Here is a 24,001-nt window from a genome sequence, read left to right as displayed (position 1 = left end):
ACTCGGTGCACTTTTTTGAGTATGATGCCTAATTCTAATGCCTGTTTCAGGTTCATGTAATGAATTACATATTTACTTTTATTTTCGAGGGTGGTCAAAAGTTTTTTATGTTTACCGTTAGGTGGTGTCTTGTTTTCCGGGCAAAGAGGGAAATCTGAATGCGTGTCGTGCAGCCGATGTGGGTACTCAAGATCCACTTCGAGAATATATCCATTTTCACTGTCATCGGGAACATTTTCCACGCTAAAATCGTCAATTTCCTCCTGTTTTAACCACCGAAATTTACCGTAAGGAAGGGGTCTGGAGAGTGCCCATCCGTAGAGATTATTCGCGTCAAGATAGGTTAAAAATATCGAATCTTTACCTGGGTCATTACCTGACATGTACTTATTGTTCGATTCACAGTATCTTTTACAACACTGTGAAATTCCTCCGCGAATTCCGTTTTCGATCATGAGTATCATATCGTAATCAGTCAAAAGCTCTAATTCTATTTCAGTGTACTTAAGCATTGCATCAAATGTTAAACCTGGTGCCGTGTAATACCACGCAGGATCTAATTTGTAGGCTCCGTAGCACACGTCACGAAAGTTCTCAAAAACATCAGCGAGAAGAGTGACGTCACTTTTCAAATAAACATCACTGTAATCACCGAGTGTTTCACATCCAAACGAAGACCATACGTTCAAAGCGTGACCATAATCTTCGTCTGACACATGCTCGTCGTTCAATCTGTTGTAAAAATTATCCTTGTCCGGGAGCAAGGTTTCATCGAGCTTATTCAACGAATCAGTGTAATCATAGGGATAAACCCCCTTTCGTGTCACTAGTCGCGTCTTGTCACCAAAAATTTCCGTGGTATATTTAAATTCAGTCAGGTTCGAGACTAGAGAAGCAAGAGAAGCGGGCATAAATCGAAAGGTATCGACAAAACGAATTTTGAAATTATCCTCTATAGACTTGGAAAAAGTGATATATTTTTCTTCAGAATTTGGAATAATGAATATTTCCCTCTCATCATAGTCTAGCTCTCGTACAATGAAATGACCATCATACGCGGACAGGTTATGAATAAAAATAGGAAGAAATTGAGGCATCTTATACTGCACATTGCAAAAGGAATGAGCTGGACCTCGATACTGTCCCGTCAGGTGATCGTGATCCCTAACCCTATCCTCGTTCAACTCATTCCCACAAATGTGGCACGTCGATGCGTTTTGGAAAGCGCTCTCATTTTCCTCTGTGAGTGGTGTTATAGGAATAGTATTTTTGTACAACTTGAAAACCTTCTGGGCTTCATCTTTTATACTTTCAATAAAAACACGTGCTGCATTAGGCCCTCGATACAATACTGGCTCTTCGCATCCGTTTGGAGTGATCATGATATAACAAAAGCTGAATGGTTCATGCTTCTGTATGATGTTAGTGAACGAAGTACTAGAGGACGGTTCGCATGTGTTTACATTTTTCAGTAGACATTCAAAATCGGCATATATCACGTAAGGTACACGGAAAGAATGATTAATGTGGGTAAATTTTAATAATTTATTGTCCTCATCTGGTAGCACTATTTTACTTGGAGTTCCCGTTCCTCTACATAATTCTTTATGAGCCTCGAGCTTTGATTCAACATGATAGTGAATAAGACATCGTTTGCAAATAAAGATTTTGTGTTGGTATTTTGTTATTTGGGAGCGTACCATTCTTTCAAAATTTTTAATCCAACAATAGTGACCAGTATTCTCGTTAGTTATATAAAGTAAGTCTCTATGATCCGGTAGCTCATGATCTACAATTTTTAAAGGATACACATTGTTTTTCTCGTCTAATCCAAACACATTTATAGAAATATTGTTTACGCGTTCGAATTTAGGGATTTCGTTCAGTTGGGTAGGATAGGTAATGCAATCCCAGTTGTAAGACTCATGAAAATCAATAGCGTTAAAGTTCGGTATCCAATGGGGACGTGGGACATTCTTTGCCCAAATTGCATACTTGAAGCAAAAATGATCGTTGTTTCTAACGTTAATGACAGAATGGGTATTTTTAATTTTTGCAGGAAGTGGAATAAAACTTGAGCCTCTTAACGGAACGTATTTGTTAATTCTTAATTCCATCCCAATTATACGATCTAATGTCCATCCTGACCCTTTAGCCTGAAATTCAGACTTTTCCTTCAATAATTTCGAAAAGGTCTCGTTAAGAACTTCTGCAATTTTATTTACTAAAAATAAACGTCGATTGTCAGTTTTAAAAGAAGCATCCATTTCTTCTCTCTCACCCTTTTGAAATTTACAAACGAGAACAAGATTAAACTTTATTGAGTTATTTTGATTTACCGATTCAGTTAACTTTTCAATAGTTTGTTGCTTAATATTGTCTAAAAAGGAGATTACGTCAATAACATCGTCCTCTGGAGTTATCCAAAATGTCTTTACTCGCGATCTAATTGCAGACTGTATTTCATTAAAACCTCTACCTATTTGCTCGTTAATTTTCATCCGGTGCGCGTTAGTGTTTTCATGAGGCATAGCCTCATCAATGTTGTAAAATATTTCACAATAAGTGCAAAATTTTCTACCAAGGAAGAAGTCTAGGGCGTCTTTCATTTGACTATATGTTTCCATATCTTCTATAGAATCGTTGTTGAATATAATAAGCTCGTGAATATTAATAATAGCCTGTTCTAGTTCTTCCTTATTTTTATATGTACCGTTTTTAAAGTTTAAAAGGATGTCTTGAATGTTTGTCATGATAAATGTGAGAAATCTGGAAAATATAGAGACTTTTATCAAAACCTTATTTGTTATTGTATACTGCTTTGATTATATGCTAGATGGGATAATCGTTATACTCACGGTCGCAGATGAATTGTGGATAAGTGTTCCCTCTCGCACAGTATCTGTTGGTTGAGGATACAAGATTCTTCGCTTAGCAGAGCAGTGTAGGGACACTCAACTATCGAGAGCTGAACTTAAACTGAACATTCTCTCCTTACGTTCTGTCATTTAAAGGGAAACCCCATCCCTTCTCCTCCATTGCTACGACTGGAAGCTCTCGAATCTCATTCACCTTACACTAGGTGTCGATGTTAATTTTCTTTCAATAATATTAATTGATGATTTTCTAAGTTGTACGTGTGTGAGAGGCTTTATTTAGGCCAATCGAGGTTATTCGCTTCGCTTTTCTGGGTCGTAAGTGTAGGGAGTTGGTATCTGGGTTGATCGGGGCTAAACAATTCGGGTTTCTATGTCGTGCGTATGGAGCCTGTTATTTAGGTCGATCGAGGTTATTCGCTTCGCTTTTCTGGGTCGTAAGTGCAGGGGGTTGGTATCTGGCTTGATCGGGGCTAAACAATTCGGGTTTCTATGTCGTGCGTATGGAGCCTGTTATTTAGGTCGATCGAGGTTATTCGCTTCACTTTTCTGGGTCGTAAGTGCAGGGGGTTGGTATCTGGGTTGATCGGGGCTAAACAATTCGGGTTTCCATGTCGTGCGTATGGAGGCTGTTATTTAGGTCGATCGAGGTTATTCCCTTCGCTTTTCTGGGTCGTAAGTGCAGGGGGTTGGTATCTGGGTTGTTTAAAAACCTTTAGGTAGCAAAGATCACTTTTAAAAAGCCTACTTTTACTCACCCGATGGGGTATATAAAGAGCATGCATTAACCTGCAATTGTAGCTTTAGGCTTTGCGATGTATACCATTTTGAACCGTAAGCAATTTGAGGAGGTGATCGCTTCCACAGATGCTATAAACAGACGAGGTTATTATTCTGTGGTTGGATTTCAAACTTTGTATCAACTTTGTCTATCAGTATTAACAGCTTGTTTAGATAAAAAAACTGATATTTATAAATTAGAAATACCCCGAACAATACAAACGGACGCAGTATATTTTATAGAATTTAACAGGATGCAACTATGGAAACCGTGGCTAAATCACTTAACATTTGATGCGTTTGATCGATATGAAGTTGAAATCATAGACGGTGGTCTACATTTACATTCACGATTATCCAAGTGTGCTTTTCAACTCTTTCTCCAAACACCAATCGATTTTCTACACATTTTTGAAAGTAATATAGAAGAACCATTTCATGTTACATTTATGAGTTTTTCCTTTGTGTATTATGATTCTAGACTGAAGTTTTGTGGGCGATGTGCCTATAGCATTCAACCGCATAAACCAATGAGTGTAAATGTTTACACTCATCATACAGTAACATATTCTTTAACTGAAATAGTTGAATTAGTTCAAGATAAAAAAAATTGGTGTTCAAATTGTATCCGAAATCCTCTATTTTCCATAATGGATAGACGGGAGTGTTCGGATTTTTTTCAAGAACATGAAATCTCATCATCAACTGACTCTGAATCTAGTGATTCATTGTCGGTAAAAAGTTACCATTCATTTACGTTTGCGTTTAATACGCATAAGAAAAGACGATTTCTAGATCACGCGAAAGAGTTCAGTCTTGCCCGAAAGCGAAGATTCGTTCACTCACACAATTCAAGTGATACCTTTTTCGATTCGTCCGACTCTTCGTATGACTGATGTTATGGCTCTACTTCCCTCCCCCACCCCCTCTCTATTTTCTATGTCATGCACTACTTTTAAGACCCTCTACCTAGTATAAATACCTGCTTTGCTTCCTTGGCAAATCACACTTCGCTCGAGACAGTACAGCCATCAACTGAACTTCTGCACTGCTGCTGCCGAAACATACTCTAATCCATCACCACTGCTTGCACTGTAATCAGCTCTCTTCACCTGGACACTCAACGAAACTACTGCACCGCTGCTGATTCACCATCTAATCCATCACCACTGCTTGCACTGTAATCAGCTCTCTTCACCTGGACACTCAACGAAACTACTGCACCGCTGCTGATTCACCATCTAATCCGTCACCACTGCTTGCACTGTAATCAGCTCTCTTCACCTGGACACTCAACGAAACTACTGCACCGCTGCTGATTCACCATCTAATCCATCACCACTGCTTGCACTGTAATCAGCTCTCTCTTCACCACACCATTTAACGGAAAAACTGCTGCGCTGCCGAATCACACTCTCATCCACTGCATTATCAACAACCACAATCAGATCACCTTCACCGAGATGAATGCTGAACATGTCACTGCCTCTGCCGCTGCCAGCGTCGACATCCCCACCGTCTCCACCGATGCTGTTGCGTCCACCTCGAAAAGGTTAATATAATTTAGTTTAATTTAAATGTTATATGAAATAGATTGTATTGGAGGTAAGAATATTTTTTTTTCTTACTTCAGAAAATCCATCACCATCAGAAAATTACATCCACTCGCCACCACCCCTCACGCTTCTTACTTAATTCCTGCTGGGTTCGATTTATTCGCTATTGAACATAGCATTATCCCTATGGGGGGTCGGGGTTTAATCAGAACAGGACTTTGTTTTGAGATTCCGAAAGGATTGTATGGTCGCCTAGCACCTCGTTCCGGGTTAGCGGTTAAATTTGGAATCGGCGTTGGTGGAGGCGTGATTGATCCTGATTACAGGGGAGAAGTAATGATAATACTGTTTAATCATGGTGAAATGGATTTTTTCATTTCTCCTGGTGATCGGGTATGTCAGATCATATTCGAAAAGATTGCCACGGACTTAGCATTTAAAGTGGTGGAAGAAAATCTATCGGAGACTGTACGCGGTGAAGGGGGCTTTGGTAGCTCTGGTTTAAATTAGGTATTTACTTTTTTTTAAATTTAACATGATTAAGTATCTGCGCACATTTTTTTATTTTTTTTATTTACTTTACAAATAGCCAAGTTACCGGGACGGCCTCTTCCGCTTGTTCGTCTTCAGTATGTATTACTTTCGCATTAAAAGCTTATTTTTTTTATTAGCTCTTTTTTTTAAATATGAATTTCTAATGTTTTTTCTTATTGTTTACAGATTAAAGAAAAATTGAAGGAGATGCAGCGAGAAGGGGAGTACATAAAAAAAGAAAATTTTGAGGAAGGTGAAAAATATAAGGTTACGCGGCTGGAGAGGTTGACGACTAAATATGGGGACGCGTTGGTCGCTACAATTAAGCTGCGCGGTAAAAATAGGAAGATATTTTTGCCGCGAATATTCCAACTTTCCATTAGGGAAATATTTGATTATAATTATGGTGATGAGTATATATGTGTGTATAAGAAGAATAATATAATTAAAATTGAATGATTTAAAAATTATGCTTATTTGTTTTACTTACTTCCATTCCCTGCCACACTCCCTAATCCCTCCGCATAACATCAAGGGGGTGACATAGTTCAACGGTGAGGTTAGGGGCTTCGGGGACCGGAATTTGCCCGAATAGCAGGGCTGCTTCAGTGTCCTCTCTGGTAGCATACTGAAGGTACACTGCTACATGGTCACCATAAAAAAAAAGATGCTCCTGGAGCGGCCTCCCCGCGACTTGCAAGTCCTCCAAGTAATGGCTCGGATCCGCTTCCAAAGTTAACCAATCCACTTTCACCCAAAACTCACCCCACCTCTCCGCCACTAGCCAAAGAGACGGGTTTTGTACTGGTTCTGAGGAAAAAAACGTATTTAATAATTACTACTAACACTCACTCATTAAATAAACTAATTAAATTTTCATACGCCGCGTAAGCGTTCGGTACTGGTTAAATATATGGAATTGCTGCACGTTTCTAATTTTTTAATTTAACATAAGCAATGGTTTCACTTTGCATGCATTTTAAACCTCCGTTCAATGTTTTGAAGAGTGATCGCGTAATATTTTAATCGTTAAATATTAGAGTTGTTAAATTCAAACATATAAAATATTGTTCAAAATATTTTTTAAAAATTACTTACGGCTTATTCTCTTAGTTGAATCCATGTTGTAGGCGTTCTGGTATAGATATAACTACGGCCGCGAAATATGCACTTGTGAAGTTCTTGACTCGTCTCTTCTGCGTTCTAAAGCCGACTGAACGATGTTTCGCAACGCTTAGCTGAGCGAGGTACGGTGGAGGGGAGATGGAGGAAGTGACCGTCCGTTCATTGCCTTCGTGAGGGTATCGTGAGAAAATGACCTCTCTCGCAAAAGGCATCTTGCAAGCAGGAAGGCTTGAAGCGTAATGTAATATAACAATCTCTCTACGAGACTGGGTGGAATAAGTGAACGTCCGTTCATTGCCTTCGTGAGAACATGACCTCTCCCGCAAAAGGCATCTAGGAAGCAGGAAGGCTTGAAACGTGTCGCTAAGGGCGGTGGGTGGTAGTATGGGGGGTAAGCGGGCGTTGGTTGACCGCCCTGGCGTCCTGAGAGAGACTTGTTGCCAAGGCGAGTGGGTGGTATTATGGGGGAGGGTGAGCGGGCGTCGGCTGACCGCGGTAGCATGGGGGGTGAGCGCTCTCGCATGACCGGTCTGGGAGGGTGGGTGGTAGCATGGGGGGAGTGAGCGGGCGTCGGCTGACCGCGGTAGCATGGGGGGTGAGCGCTCTCGCATGACCGGTCTGGGAGGGTGGGTGGTAGCATGGGGGGGTGAGCGTTGTAGAAGTCCACGCTGGTCTGCGGCGCGCAGCGAAAGCTTCACCGTCGCTGGTAGTATATAGGGATTTTTAGAAAGTTAGAGAAATCTTAGAACCAAGGGATTGTTAGAAAGTTTAGAGAAAGCTTAGAACCGGTTCTCTGCTCAAAGTCGCTATTTTACACCTACTCCGTTCATACCTTATCACGTGAAGTAAATTGTGAGGGTAAACAATACTAACCTTGAGAATCATAATCTTTTTACTAATTGTAAGCATGTGAAATGGATTCGGTCATAAAAACAGAACGACAGAATAGGGTAGTTTCCTTCATCAAAGAAAACAAAAGGCAATAATTGCGATTCGTTACCCACCATTAGTGTATTCATAATACACAAATTATATCGTTTTATAAATGCCAGTTTAAACAAATGGCAATGGACCATTTTTATCCTCATTTGAAAAGGGCCAGATTGGCGCCCATGCGATGCCACTCCACGTGACGTCACAGGGACCTAGTTTCAACAGGAGAAGATAGAAGTTATACATCGTCTGAGGTTACCAATGCATGCATGAGGCGCAGAGCTCAGGAAAACATGTCTTAATAATCACTTATTAAAACTGGCTAAGGTCGGAAAGTTTTCCTCGTTTGATAAGGTATTAATAATCCTTATTTAAGCCAAGCGCTACCAGCCAGCAGGGTACTAGGCTACCCGCTACCAGCCTGCGACGTATCAGCGCTAAGCCTTGCCTCAAGGCCACCTCACTGGGCGGAGGGGGAACCAGAAATACGACGTACGGAGAGATTTCCCATCATTCCAACTTACGCGTCGCGTATTCGCGCGCTTGAAAATTTTCACTGTTCATTCAATCGCGAAAAATAGATATTGTCATTTTAAAATCTAAAAGCGTGAAATACGTACTTCAGGAGTAATAATCTTTCAATTTAGGCAATAAAAAAATAATAGGAAACCACCCTATTGAATATTTTAGTGAAAACATACTAGAAAACGGAAAAAATTAAAGATAACAAAAATGCAAGAAAAAGACTCGGATGTACGATTTTACAGCCTTTAAAAGTTAGAATCGGAAAATCTTTAGGGTGTACTGCGGGATTGCATAATCTCAATATATAGCCATAAAGCCGGAGGACGCGAATGCGCGTCCTATTTAATTAACAGGTTATTTATTTAGAAAAAGAAACTTTAATACTTTAACTCCATTAAATATTAGTTAAATATCGAATAAATTTTGCAAAAAAAAACCATCCGTCTTTTTAAAAAATATAATAAAAATACTCTGGGTTGAATGTGTTAACAGCAAAAAGTCACTTGCATTCCATGCTGCAGTTATGGTCTGGACTTGATGGTTTTGGTTTGTGTCACTTTGCTAATCAAATTTGACCAATCACATGAGTTTGTCCTTTGGCATAAGATTTCTTGTCCCTCTTCAAATGCATTCTTTTATTTTGTGGTGGCGTGCATGATTGATTAACCTGGTACATGAACTTCACTGCATGAACAGAACCAAAAATACACCGTCATTGGAGACGAGGCGACATACATTGTGGTGACTTTGTCCGTTCCGACCACGTTACACTGTCGGGCGATCGGCTGGCCACACCCCTCCATCACGTGGTGGCGCGGGGAGTGCATGCTTCCTCTCTCCTCCTACCACTTTGAGAAAAGAAGGGACATGACTTTACTGATTCGGTCCGTGGGTCTTCAAGATCTCAGCCCGTACACATGCCAGGCCTACAATGGCATTGGAAGGGCAGCCTCCTGGACGGTCACCTTGCAGGCCATTGGTCCCGTGGCTGGCTTGGTGCCCAACGGTCCCTACGCACAGTACCTCATCACCCGCCCCCTCGTTCCCACCCATACGCCCTAACGTCCCCCAGTGCGACCCCTACCTCAACCTTCTCCCCGCCTTCCAGAAGTTGCACCTGCGCCTCCTTCTCCCCCTCTGGATCTTACGGTGAGCAAGTACAAACTGATTGATTATTTCTTTTCTTAGTAGGCACAGAGTTTATGCTTACTCATCAGACTTACTTTCATAATAAATATACGTACTTGGTGTAACTTTGAGTATCCATCCTAGAGAAGGGAGAGGCCAAAAAAGACTGAAAGAGATATATAGCAATCCATTCATTGTCATTATGTTGGTAATTTTTACTTCATTGCATGTGCCATACTTTCATATACATATTACACGTGCCTGTCTATAAAAAAATTATTTTTCTGTGGGTGTGGGCAGGAAAAGGAAAATGCAGGAGAATAAAAAAGTAGAGAAGGTTAGCAAAGAATTGATATTTGGATAATCCAACGAAAAACTGATGTATTTATGGCTAATTTACGCTCTAATGTGAAGTGATTGTTCTGGCTCTTACAGAGAGTCAACCTCTTCTATCCATTAGTGCAGAGGAAATAGAATGCCTTACAAAACAACTATGCAAAAACATGTAAAGGGGTTTTGTTTCAAGGATTGTACACACATTTAATAAGTGGTAGAAAACTAAAAATAATGTGGAGTGTAAATAAATGGGTAACTATGGGATCAGAAAGTTGTGGGTTTATAATTGGGGAAATATTTTTCAGAGGATGTATTTCGTATGATATCGTATGGAGGTGATATGATGAGAGCTATTTTGGCTTCTTAAAAACTTGGGATTGATAATATGGGTGGGTAATAATAATGGCTCAAATCAGTTTTTGTATCAAGAGACACATTATCCATCTGCATGGAACAGATACAGTGACTTCAACTTGAAAATTGACCTTTAAAATTAACAGCAGAGGGAAGATAATGATTTTGATAGAAAATTTTCCTCCCCTTCAATGAGGTTCACATTGCTTACTGAGAATGTTCTTACCTTGTTCTAATATTTTTCAACACTGCCTGAAAATTGTTTTTTGGATTATTGTAATCACCTCCAGTAAACAAATTGGATAGTTTCAATTTACACGAGAAATTGTACGCGGAGGCTTGCTTGAAAGCATAGTGTCAGCAGCAGTTAGCATCATTGGTAATTGCTGTAATATAGGTGGTTTTAATTTATATAAATGCATATTGCATGCTGTTATACTTTGATTGCATTGTGGTGATGGTCTCTGATATTTTTTTATCTAATTAATAATGTTTAATTTTTTAAAATAACCCCTTGGGTGACATGCATTTATTTTAAAACCATTGAATAACTTGAACTATCTGCATGACATTGCTTACTGTATTCTTTTAATTGTATTAGCTTCATCTTGAATAAATCTGAATCACATTATGTACTTCGAAAGTTATGGAATGCCATTTAGAAAACTGTTATTTTCCTTGGAGTTCAGTCATTTACCCCAAAGTAAATTGCATGCCAATGTTCTACCAATTTATGTACTGTGCATTTGTACTGTGAAATATTATGGTATTGGTACAATTTGCAGTTGCATATTGCACTCAATGTATTATATGATACCTTTTAAATTTACAATAAAGCTAGAAATGGTGCAAGAAGTTTTAGAAGGCCTCAAACTGACCTCCATTAATACATGCTTGAATTTTACTTCTTCTTACATACACAGTAAAATCAAAAATTAAACAAAACTGAAATCAATTTCTCTAACACTGGAGCGTGAAGAGTTGAGTCAAAAGTGCATTAGAAATAGCTTTTGTAGCTGCAACAACTAAATTCTTCAATCAAGGTTTATCTTATCTAATTAATGTTTTACTGAAGCTCAATGCTTGAAGCAATATTTCAAAACCTGCCGCGTGAACAGCGGTGAAATATACAAAATTGCCACGAGAAAAAGTTCCCCTGGACCTGGGAATCGAATCACAGATCTTTGGCTTTCCGGGCCACTTCGCAGACCACTACGTATAACGGTATACGGTATAATTGCCATGGTAATTAAAGAACCTGGATAGCGTAGTCGTCTGCGCAGTGGCCCGGAAAACCAAATGTCCGTGGTTCGATTATCCGGTCGAGGGGAATTTTTTCTCATGGCAATTTTCTATATTAATGCTTGAAATTTAAAATTTAAAAATAAATCATGAAGCTAGGAGAAACATGTATACTTTTTAAGATCAGCTATTTCCTGTTGACTTTTCCATTTTGAAAGTAGTATACAGTGAGTCCTCGTTTAACGTCACTTACCGTTCCTGAAAAATGTGACGATAAACGAAATGACGTTAATCGAAGCATAATATCCCATAAGAAATAATGTAAAAAGTGAATATCGGCTCCTTGACCTCACAATTCCTACGCAAAAAAAATGTAAGCGTATCATTTGTGGGGCATTTTTTACGGTGGGAATGCCAAACTATCGCATAAAAACGAGTTCCTGTCTTCATCGACGACGATAGCAGCAGTGACGTAAATCCTTCCCCATTTTTTGTATCTTCCAGCATTTGCATTTCGGCTTCGCTATGGTGGTCGCCCGGGCGAGCGTCGCCTGGGCATCATCATCGCTGAAACATCGTCACAGTTACAGGAGCCAAAATTATTGTGAACTTGGCGAAAAAAGTGACAACAAAAACTCCGAGTTCTACACGGAAAAATGCCTTGAAATCACTTTTTAGGTTCCTGAAAACCATTATGTCAAGTAAAACCTTGCGCACCTACGTAAGAATTCATTTTGCAGAAATTTTTGCCAAAACCGTAATCGCAGTTAGGAATAAACACCGATTTACACTTTCCTAAGACTGACTGTATTACCGCCCACAAAACGAACAACCTGCAACGCCCGCCGCTTCGCCTTTTTTTCGCGCGAAATTTAAAAGACCTGACGTTATCGCGAAGCGAAGGTGCGATAAACGAATGACGGTCTCAAACTTTTCGTGACGTTATCGCGAAATGACGTTAAACAGGGTGACGTAGAACGAGGATTCACTGTATTAGGATAAAATTTGTTGTGCCCCATTGACATTTTCAATTACATGAGACAATGATCCAAGAAGTGACTGTACAGTTGCCAATTTGCATGATTTTCAGTCACTCATATATCATAAAAAAACAGTGAGCATAAGAACCATCATCATGATCATAAAACAGGATCTGATCTGATCATTTCCATTTTATCATCATCAGGATAGTAAAATTAATGTGGCTCATTTTGGAAAAAATCGAAATGTGAAACATTTGTCTCAGAAGTTTTTAATATGATCTCTTATTTTTTTACACAATGCCATGCGGTGCTAAGAATTAATAATGTTTCTTTCATCATTTTCAGTCCCTGTCAAAGCTAACATCACTCTGTTCAAAACTGCATACCCTGTTTCCAGTGATATATCTATTCCATGTCATGTTGAAGGGTATCCAATACCCCGTGTTCTTTGGTACAAGGATGACTCTATTTTGGAATACACTGAAAGAGTTCAATTAGCAGGTAAATTTATTGATAGATTCCATTTATTCTCTGGAATACAATGTTTTTAAATGCATACTTATAGGATTTCATATCTTTCCAGATCCAAACAGGATAATTATCCTCAGAGCTAACACCACTGATTCAGGAACATATAGGTGTGAAGCCAGCAACGGCTATGGAAGCTCATCCAGTTCTATATCAATAATGATTGAAGGTAATTATGCTCGTAGAAAAATTTTATGCACAATTTTTCCTTCTATTATGTGCATTAGTTATTCAAAAGGTAGTTCTTACCCACTCCACATTGTTTCCACTGTTTTGTGTGCTTCTCTTTCCCCATTTGCTTTTTAAGGATTAATTTTCTCTAACAACTCTTAACTCAATGTTTTATTACGTTTGGTACAGTCATGTCTAAAATCAGTTAGAATATGTACATATTTCTCATCTTTGCCTTTTCATTTTCTAGTTTCTGCTCAATCAAGTATCACACATGAAATAAAACATTGGGCAAACATTTGACTAACATTTATTTTGATTTTTTCCCCTTCACTTAAGACTGTCTTTGCCTAAACTACTCTTTTGCATGGTTCAATAGAGCACACTTGAGCTGGGAATGCAGAGTTTATAGAGACTAGACTATCTGAGGATTGTGAGATTCTCAATCTATAATAATGTTTAACATTCAAAGCACTGCAGGAACAAATGACTTTGTACGCGGTGACATGCACGGGTGCAAAGTTAAATACACCCAAGGATGAAGTTTGCCATGAAAAAATATTTGACTCAGCCGGGATTCGAACCCAGATCTCCCGATTGTCGGTCAGGCGAGTTAACCAGTTAAACCACCGAGCCATCTTCTCAGAGTGTACTTCTGGATGGGTTTTACCGAACAAGATGTTGACGTCACAAGTCCACGCTGTGGCACATGTGGTGAGGGTCGTGCTTACTAAGCCACTGTCGGGGTGAAAAACCCCTATTTTGTCGCTGGTCTGCGACGACGAATTTCAAAGCACTGCGGAAACAAGTTACTTTGTATGTAGTGACTTCAACGACATCTTGTTCGTTAAAACCCATCCCAAAGTTTGCTGTGAGAAAATGGCTTGGTGGTGTAACTGGCTAACACACCTGACTAGCAATTGGGAGATCCAGGTTCGACTCCCGGCTAAGTCAAATATTTTTTCATGGCGACCTTCAATCATTGGTGCATTTATGTTTAGCATTGTTCAACATCAACTGCATCACAGCATTTTTACTTGGTAGTGGGTCTATCCCAGTGAGAAATGGGTGGTGGAATCCACGTGGAACCCACGTGGAAATGTAACGTGGATACCACGTGTATTTGGTCGTGGAATCAACGTGGAACCCACGTGGAAATTTGGTGGAAAAATTAAAACAGCAGTAGGTGCCGTCCTAAAACCATTAAAACCTCAACCACTCTATAGCTAAACCTTCTATATATGTGTCTACGATTTTTCATGTGCTCTCATGGCTGCCTTTCCACGAATTATATAAAAATAGAATGTGCGATACATTTTCACATAACTAGCGTGGTTTCAGGATGATAAATGACGCAATGTCACACCAGAGAGTTAAGTTCCACAAATTAGAAATTCTGTTCACCATTTTATGCTAATCACCACAAATCCACTTGAAATCAACGTGGATTCCACGTGGGTCCAACCACTCAATATCCACCACCACCAAATATCCACCACTCAACGTGGATTCCACGTGGGTTCCACGTGGACTCCACCACCCATTTCTCACTGGGATGTAATGGTTTTCAATGAAAAAAAAGATAGCCAATCTGCTTTTGCTTTTCCCAACTCATTTACTCTTCTAATGAAATGTTTGAGAGAAATTCAAGAGTGATATTTGTCCAAAAATGTTCAAATTTCATTTATTAGGCTGAATCTATTTTTTCTGCATGTACAGGGTTTGTCCAGAAAGTAATAGGACTGAGTCGATTTAAAAAAAATTATTGAGCCAATCGTTACAATTCTTTAAAAACTTTAAAAATTGGCTCCTTCTGCGTCGATGCAGAGCTGTCAGCGCGATTTCCAAGCATTTAAGGCGTCACGGAAGGCATTCTCCGAAATAGCCTTGAGAGCCAAGGTGCAAGCTGCTTGGATCCCCGCTGTCGTCTCAAAATGCTTGACTTTCATCAGACTTTTCAGGCAAGGAGACAAAATAATGTCCGGGGTGGTCACATCTGGGCTGTAGGGCAGTTGCAGAAGCGTTGGGATGCTGGCCTTGGTTAGGTAGCTGTTCACAAGAAAGGCGATGTGAGCCGAAATTTATGGTCGTCAGTGAGCACTTTGGGACCATCTTCGCGCACACCTTGCGCATGTTCAAATTCTCCGTCATAATTTCATGAACCACAGATTTTGATAAATTTAACATCTGGGCAATTAAACGAATACTTAGTCGACGGTCTGAGTTCGATACTTTGCGCACACGAGTTACATTGTCGGTATTTGTCGAAGTCGCAGGTCTTCCAGCACGGTCTTCATCAGCGACCTCTTCCCGGCCCTCCAAAAAGGCCTGGTGCCACCAAAACACACCACTTCTTGCTAAATCAACATCTGGGTAAGCCTGCTTGATCATATCAAACGTCTCTGTCGCAGATTTACCGAGTTTCACTCAGAATTTAATCGCGTGCCTCTGCTCTTGCGAATGCTGTATTTTCACCTTGCACCACTCACAGAAACATGTCGGGCAAAAATGTCTGTCCTGACTCTCCAGGTGCTCGGAGACAAACGACCAGCCGCTTGTTCGTTAGCTAGAAACACCCTCTATCGAATCCAGTCAGTGCGCGCACGCTTTGAAGTACAATCGCGGCGGAATATAATCAGTCCTATTACTTTCCGGACAAACCTTGTATGTTTGGGACAGTTGTAATGACAGAAGAGAATATTATGAAGTATTGCATTTGTAGAAATTTCAGAGGGTATAGTCAATCAATGAGACATCTAGGAGAGAAACAATCTTTTTGTACGTGGCAGTGCAAAAATAATCATGGTGTCCTTCAGCTATATTCAATAATGGCATTAGTTTATCCTATACAGTGAGTCCTCGTTCTACGTCACCCCGTTTAACGTCATTTCGCGATAACGTCACGAAAATTTTGAGACCGTGATTCGTTTATCTTCCCTTCGCTTCGCGATAACGTCACGTATTTTAAATTTCGCGCGAGAAAAAAGGCGAAGCGGCAGGCGTTGCAGGTTATTTGTTTCGTGGGCGGTAATACGGTCAGTCTATTCAAAGTGTAAAACGGTGTGTATATTGTTAATTGCGATTACGGTTTTGGCAAATTTTAGCATCAGAGACATTTCCACGACAATGTCCAAGAGAGAAATGTTCACAATAATTTTGGTTACTGTTACTGCGACAATGTTTCAGCGATGATGATGCCCAGGCGACACCCGCCCGCCTCAATTCGCAATTAAAACCATCTCTTCGATTTCATAATCCCAGTTTGCCCGCCCTCGCTCATTTCCGCCATTTTGATTTCGCTCATGACCGGTCCGAAAAGAAATTCTCGTAGCAAGGGTAGGGCCTATGGACCGGAGCACCGGATCCCCGGTCTGTAGCGTCTGGTAGCATTCATTGGACCGCACTATAGCGAAGCCGAAAAGCAAATGCGGGAAGACACAAAAATGGAGAAGGATTTACGTCTATGCTGCTATTGTCGTCGATGAGGACAGGAACTCGTATTTATGCCATAGTTTGGCATTCCCATCGTAAAAAAATGCCCCACATATGATACGCCAAAATTTTTTCGCATAGGAATTGTGAGGTCTAGGAACCGATATTCAATTTTTACATTGTTTTTATGGGATATTATGCTTCGATTAACGTCATTTCGTTTATCGTCACGTTTTTCAGGAACGGTAGGTGACGTTAAACGAGGACTCACTGTATATTCATTTGAGATTTATTCACCCTCTCCGTTCATTAAGGTAAGTCTCTGAACAAATGCCCACTTCATGCTCAGTTTGCTTTGTAACTTGGAGTCAATGCCGCAGCCACATGAGGCCGAGGCAGCGGGTATGCAACACACATTTCATAAAAGTCGTGTGTATTGCATAATATCCAGGATACAAACATGTCATGCAAACAATCATGACAAGCCACACTCACGGCCCTTTTCCGTTTTCATGGATGAATTGTCATTATTCAGATAAATAAAGTTTCTTCTCCTGACCTTCCTTATTATAACAACAATGTAATGTTTATGCTCTTGGAGTATAGTTCATGATAAATTAAACTCACATTTGGCCAACGTTTCGGAGATTTATTCTCCTTCCTCAGGGCTCTTAAATATAATGAATGTTTACAAAGAAAATAAAGAAAATAAATTAATTAATTAAGTGGTTACAAAAATTTGAATACAATTGTGCAGTACAAATTCATTGGTAAATTAAAAATTGTGTACAGAATTAAACAACATACCTGTGATAGAAAAGTTTCATATATATTATACATACATATATTATACATAATATATACCACATACCATGCCTCGATTGTAATAGTTGTTACATTGGTCAAACTTCTCAATATTTAAAAAACCGAATATCCCAGCACAAATCATCAATAAAAAATAAAATCACTCTTTCTGCTCTTGCAAATCACAGTCTAGACTATAGCCATAATTTTGATTTCGAGAACACCAAAATTTTAGACACAGAAACCAATTTTAAGAAAAGATTATTTAAAGAAATGTTTTACATATCAAAATCAAATAACAGTTGCAATAAAAGATCGGACATCGAACACCTAAGCAAAATTTATTATTATTTAATTCATCAAAATAAAAATTGTTTAGTATAATTTATATACCATTTGTTAACAAATGAATCAAAATTTATAAGTAACCATGTTTAGCCTAGTAATGAAACTTTTCTATCACAGGTATTTTGTTTAATTCTGTACACAATTTTTAATTTACCAATGAATTTGTACTGCACAATTGTATTCAAATTTTTGTAACCACTTAATTAATTAATTTATTTCCTTTATTTTCTTTGTAAACATTCATTATATTTAAGAGCCCTGAGGAAGGAGAATAAATCTCCGAAACGTTGGCCAAATGTGAGTTTAATTTATCATGACCTATACTCCAAGAGCATAGACATTACATTGTTGTTATTATTCAGATACAAATTTCATTTAAAAAAAATTAATTATTTAAAATTTCTAATTCTTTCCTGTAATTTCAATTTTTTCTTTTATTCAAAGAAAGGATTCAGCTGATTAAAAATATTTCAAAGTATGTAAATTAGAAACAGTATATCCACTAAAAATCAAAGCATCTTTGTCTTTAAAATGGTACATTTACCGTGAATGGTTGAATAACTTGTGTACACAAGATCATTTCCTTACCTGTCTCATACTTGAATGTGCCTCACTTCACATGATTGCTAATATATTCTTTACCAATTTCACAGGCCTCTACGTTCACCCCAACTGCACAGATAACCCGTATTTCGCCAACTGCGGCCTTATTGTGAAGGCGAGTTTCTGCTATCACAGGTACTACGTTCACTTCTGCTGTCGATCGTGCTCGCTCGCAGGACAACTGCCGGTGCATGGGTCACACCGAAGGCTAGTCCCAACAACAACTGCAACTAACATTCATTGACACTCAAGTGACCCTGCGCATCAAAGTGTCAATCAAACCAGTGAAGTGTTCCTTGGAACTGCAATATCCTTCAAAGAGGCCTCATTCCAACGCGCTGCAAAGGAAATACAGTGCAACCTCGATAAAACGACACCCCACGGTGCACCAATAAACACTCGTTATAGCGAATTGTCGCTTTACCGGAGGTGGAGCAAATAATAGCCAATATGTATACCTGTTGCGAACAGTTACACAGGAACAGAGTGGTGCGGTGACTGATCAATTTCTATCTGATAAACGTAAGCATAAATCCAGATGAAAGGTGATGTTTATTTGCATCACTAAATTTCCTTACTCAACTTTTTTAACGCTCTTATTATAGGGTCAATTGACGGTGCATCGGCTATCTCTCGTAATAACGGGGGTCTCGCTATAGCCCATACTCGCTTTAACGAGGTTCCACTGTAGAACACGATTATTCAAAGGAAAATTCGGATTGACCTTGTCGTTGAGTGCTTTTGAAGGGTGCTATTTTTTTATATTAATTGGAAACTTGGCAACAGTTTCTCCCGATGAAAACTGGTATTTCAGTGCATTTTAATCCAAAGGATGGCTGACATCTTTAAATCATCAAAGGAAGTTACACAGAGTGTTTCAGGCAAAACCAAATACCATTGTATATACTCACCATAATGTTATTACGAAATGATTAAATTAAATTCAACACGCTTTTCTATTGTATTACCATTTTCTGGTAATACAAAAGAAAATCAGTAATTTTATCAGTAAATTTAAAATTAAAAAATTAATCGGGGATACTTAGACCAGCTGACTTGTGATTGGAGGTTTTTGTTCCGTGAATTCTTGGATTAAATCCCAGAGTATCATTTTCAAGAGACAATTTATTTAAAGGTACTAATTTAATGTTTTGAGACTACTGATTAAGAAAATAATTAATTTACTGCCATTGAAATTACTTTGGTTTGTAATTTTTCATGCCTTTATCAGTAATGTTTTAAATGTATATACGAATTGGAATTTAATTATGTGGCTGTTATCCGACTCGTCATTTTTTTACTTTCATTGTGTTTTCTATTAATTTAATATTACATACTAGCCTCATCATTTTAAGGTAGCAGTGAGTACCCTAATGCCCTTAATTTAATCTCAACCACTCAAAAACTTGTATTTGGGAATAAGTTCCTTAAAATTTATACGAGTAATATTCAGGCATTGAAATTCAAAGATATTTTTGCCCATTGTTTAAGGCTTGTGCTGAAAAGGGTGCCAAGCCAAATTAATAATGCCGTTGAGACTGTACATAAATCACAAAAATAACATTAAAATTATGAAAGAGTATGCATTTTCATAATTTTTAGTAATCGTTCTACCAAAAATAAATTATTATGAAATTTGATCATCTTAATGATTACAGCCATTTATGCAGTGCACATCTACGGTAAAACAGTTACAGTGGAACCTCGTTAAAGCGAGTACGGGCTATAGCGAGACCCCCGCTATTACGAGAGATAGCCAATGCACCGTCAATTGACCCTATAATAAGCATGTTAAAAACTTCGTTTTTACGAGGCCCTTTTGGTGTTGGCTCTCGCCATAACGAGGGTTTCACGGCCGGAAAAACTTACATCAAGACTCATTAATCTCTGTAAATGCTAGCGATCTGTTAGAAATGAAGTTAATGGAGTGCTCAGTCTCAAATTTATGTGTTTATAAGTTCGAATAAGGAAATTTAGTGATGCAAAGAAAAACATCGCCTTTCGTCTGGATTTATGCTTACGTTTATCGGATAGAAATTTATCTGTCGCCGCACCACTCCTGTTCCTGGATAACTGTTTGCAATAGGTATATTGGCTATTATTTGCTCCACCTCCGGTAAAGCGACAATACGCTATGGCGAGTGTTAATTGGTGCACCGTAGTGTGTCGTTATATCGAGGTTGCACTGTATGTTAAGTTGTGTGGTGAAAGATTCTATTGTAATAACAACTGAACTCAAAAGAAATTCTTTTTGCTTCTGGATTTTGTGGAACAACACTTTTTTTTAAATCTGTTTCTAACTATCGCTGTAATCATGTTGGGTAATTTTTGCACTTACTCAATGATTTCACCTGAAGATTGGTTTGGACTGGTGAGGCTAGAGCCCACTTCAGATCCCACACAGCAGAAATACATCTCGGATACGTCTCTGAGACGTCTCGAATATCACATGTTACGTCTCAGAGACATTCTGAGAGCTTCGGAGACATCTCTGAGATGTCACCATGTCCAAAAAAATGGTCTATGTGACATCTCTTGAGACGTCTCACATAAGTCTCTGAGATGTCTCATTAGACTCTGTACTACGGTATGCTTTAAATTTAGGCAAAAAAAATAATTAAATTTAAATTATACAGTTATGGCCTACTTTTCTCGATCATTTTTAGCGACAAATTTTGTGATGGATCACCTTTTGAAAATAAGAAACCCATATTAAATGTCGTGATTTTAATAATCAAAACTGCAGATTTGCACCGAAAAATGCATATGGAAGGCATTGATGGCGTTTAAAAACATTTTTTTTTAAATTCCTGAACGTCTCACGATTACATCTCCGAGACATCTGTGATGCCCCGTTCACATTACGATCGTCCGAACGATCGTCCTAACGGTAGTTGGCCTAACTAGCCGTGTGAATGCATGTCCTGACTATAGTTGACGTAGTTCCGAACGTCGCCACTTTACGATGGTTAGGCGCTGGGAGACCGGAAACGGAAGCGACAAGAGGAAGACGAAAAGCTCGTGAAGCTCTATTTTTTATTCCTGGATTTGTCCTTGGAAGGAAGAATATGTGCGGAAGAAAAATTATTCGGTAAATACACGTCGAAAACAGTAATATCTTGTCCATGCATACCTCAACAGCTTTGCTAACCGTCAATTTTCTGTTCACTTAAGATGTCAGCACTAGACGGCAGCACAGGTTTTAACCATCGTTGTGTGAATGCACGAGAGTTCCGACGACGGCTGGAACTATCGTAATGTGAATGAGGCATGAGACATACGTGATATTCGAGTCATTCGAGACCATACTGAGACGTCTCTGAGAGGTTTGTTGCTATGTGGGATAAATCCACAGACATGTGAATATCACTCATTCTAGGTAGAGGGATCAGTTCACACCCTGTGCTTTGAGGATTTTATCTAGGGATGTTTGAAGGATTCGCATGGGATCAGAATTCACCCTTGCCCTAGTGAGTCCGTTGCCCACAGCCTCTAAAATGCCTCGGGGTGGCCCGCTTGAATAATTATCATTACATAAATTGTTACAAGTCGACCATAAAGTCCGGTGGCAACATAAAATCAGGAAGTGCATAAAAGCAAAAATATGAAATGCAAAGTGCCAGATTGATTGATAAGTTACGTCACACAAAAAAATATAAAAAAACCAAAATACATAACATAAAATACTAATTACAAAGAATTTTTGAAAAAGCCCTCAAAAACCATTTGCTAAGGCCTGTTTACACGATACATCAACACGTACAAGTTAATGTACGTTTGCGTGAATGATTTTTGTGGACCGGAACGGAACATTTACGAACGCATGAACCAAATTAGAACAGGTTCTATTTTCTGTGCGTGCATTCGCACAAGTTGGGTGGTTTACACGGTGCATTTCGGCGTTCATTCTCGCGTTCATACATTTAGACATTAACCCGTACGTGTTAATGTACCGTGTAAACAGGCCTTTACATAATACATGTCCCCATGTATACATTAGTCAGCGACATAACCAAGGAGGGAGCAGGATAACCAGGGAAGATAAGTCCGAGCCACTTCACATTCTTTGTCCATTTTTTGAGAGGGTAGCCACCAATTTGATATCAACACTGATGCAGTGGCATTACCCACTGCTATGTGATGCCCAACTCTCTCCCTATGTGATGGCAATTTTGCTGTTTTTCTTAACCCTTACGCGCCGAATGCCACACCTGTGTGGTGAGGATTTTCTTCCATAAACAACGAATGCCACACCTGTGCGGCATTAATTTTCCTAACCTAAGCAACGAATGCCGCGCCCGTGCGGCACAGGTCGAAAAAAGTGACCGTGGCGGACACAATAGACCCACGGACGCGGTCGCCCCTTGTGATCCGCCTTAGCGCGAGCCCAGTCCCATCTTCGGCCGCTCTGTTCGACCCTTTCTTATCCTCTCCACGCGGTCAACTACGGTTATTTGCAGTGTTTTTTCCAAAAAAATATTTGTTGCTTACTTTTGAAATCCAATGCTAGAAATGAATTCATCTTTTTTTGCTGACCACATGGAAATTTCAAACGAAATTCTAACGTTAATATCAACGGAGTTATAGACCAACTAGTAAATATACTAAATCCATCTATATCAACGTTACAACTTCGTTTAAAATTTCTGAACGCTCAGAAAAAAAACCAACATTCATTTAGAATGTAAAAAATCGATGCGAACAACAAATATTTGCATACATTTTGCATTAATATTTTAGCCAGTTGACCGCGGACTCGTCCTAGGAAAAGGCTTTTAATCTCTCTTGGGTCTGGGACAGAGCCCGAGTAAAGGGATCGGCGCCCCACTGAGTTGGGTTCAAAAATGGTTAGGGAGGGACCCACTGCCTTCGGTCGACGCGAAAAAGCTTCGTACAGAGGAGTAAAGAAAACTTTCAAGAGACTCGTATCGAGGAAGAATTTCCCTCAACGAAGGTCCGGCGCGAAAGGGTTAATTTTTCGGTCGTTGCTATTTAGAGAAATGAGAAGTTGGAGGCATAAAACTTAGTGCCATTATAATATATTACATGGTAACCAAGGTAGTGTTACTGAGAGATGAGCTTAACCTTCCAGTCTGCATGGCACCATGTAATATGGCCAACCACTTGCAACTTGGTCCACTGCAGCAAAAGCCAGGAGGATAAAGCACTTAGATTCTGCATGTTACATGACCCAAATCCATGACATCACTTTGGATTGTAGTTTTTCCATAAAAATGAGATCCCACCTGGATGATGCTCCATCTGGCACAAGCCTCAGAATAACGCTCATGCCCCGTTCACATTACGTTCTTTTTACGCCGGTTAGCCCCGACCATGGTTACAAAACGAGGTGTGAACGCAAGTTCCCGTTAACCGTGGTTGGGATTCTGACCACCGTTTTCCGACCATGGTTGGCGGTAGTTTATGCGTGTGTGTACGCAAGTTGGTTAAAAGCTGGTTAGAAAAAGAAGAAGGCGAAGCAGCAACGAAGTGGGATTAGTAGAGCATCAGATTGGATCATGTCCTTTGTCAACATCCCAAATCACAAGTGTGTCTCAATTGAGGCTCAAGTCTCAAGATTAGGTCCTCGATTTTCTTCACCTACATCAATGATTTGTCAACACATCCGAATCAAGGGCAAGTAGTAGTATATGTTGTTGATATCAACCTAATTATCACTAATATTCGCTTTTATTCGTATTAAATAGAGCAGTAGGAGAATGCAAGCCACACTATCGATGAA

The 24,001-nt window shown here is 39.3% G+C and overlaps 1 protein-coding gene across 1 annotated transcript in view; it reads left to right on the top strand.

Moving 5' to 3' along the window:
• LOC124172920 (papilin-like) overlaps nucleotides 1-18,754 on the top strand; it is a 61,141-nt gene extending 42,387 nt beyond the window's left edge. Inside the window, exons 5-7 of the mRNA XM_046552437.1 lie at nucleotides 12,718-12,873; nucleotides 12,956-13,069; nucleotides 18,309-18,754. Of these exons, the coding sequence (XP_046408393.1) occupies nucleotides 12,718-12,873; nucleotides 12,956-13,069; nucleotides 18,309-18,502 (464 nt within the window). The 3' untranslated portion in view covers nucleotides 18,503-18,754. The remainder of the gene's footprint in view (nucleotides 1-12,717; nucleotides 12,874-12,955; nucleotides 13,070-18,308) is intronic.
• The last annotated feature ends 5,247 nt before the right edge of the window (nucleotides 18,755-24,001 follow it).

The sequence above is a fragment of the Ischnura elegans genome (genome assembly GCF_921293095.1).
Source record: "Ischnura elegans chromosome 13 unlocalized genomic scaffold, ioIscEleg1.1 SUPER_13_unloc_3, whole genome shotgun sequence".
NCBI lineage: Eukaryota > Metazoa > Arthropoda > Insecta > Odonata > Coenagrionidae > Ischnura > Ischnura elegans.
The sequence above is the reverse complement of the archived record's forward strand: the minus strand, read 5'-3'. Positions and strand labels throughout refer to the sequence as shown.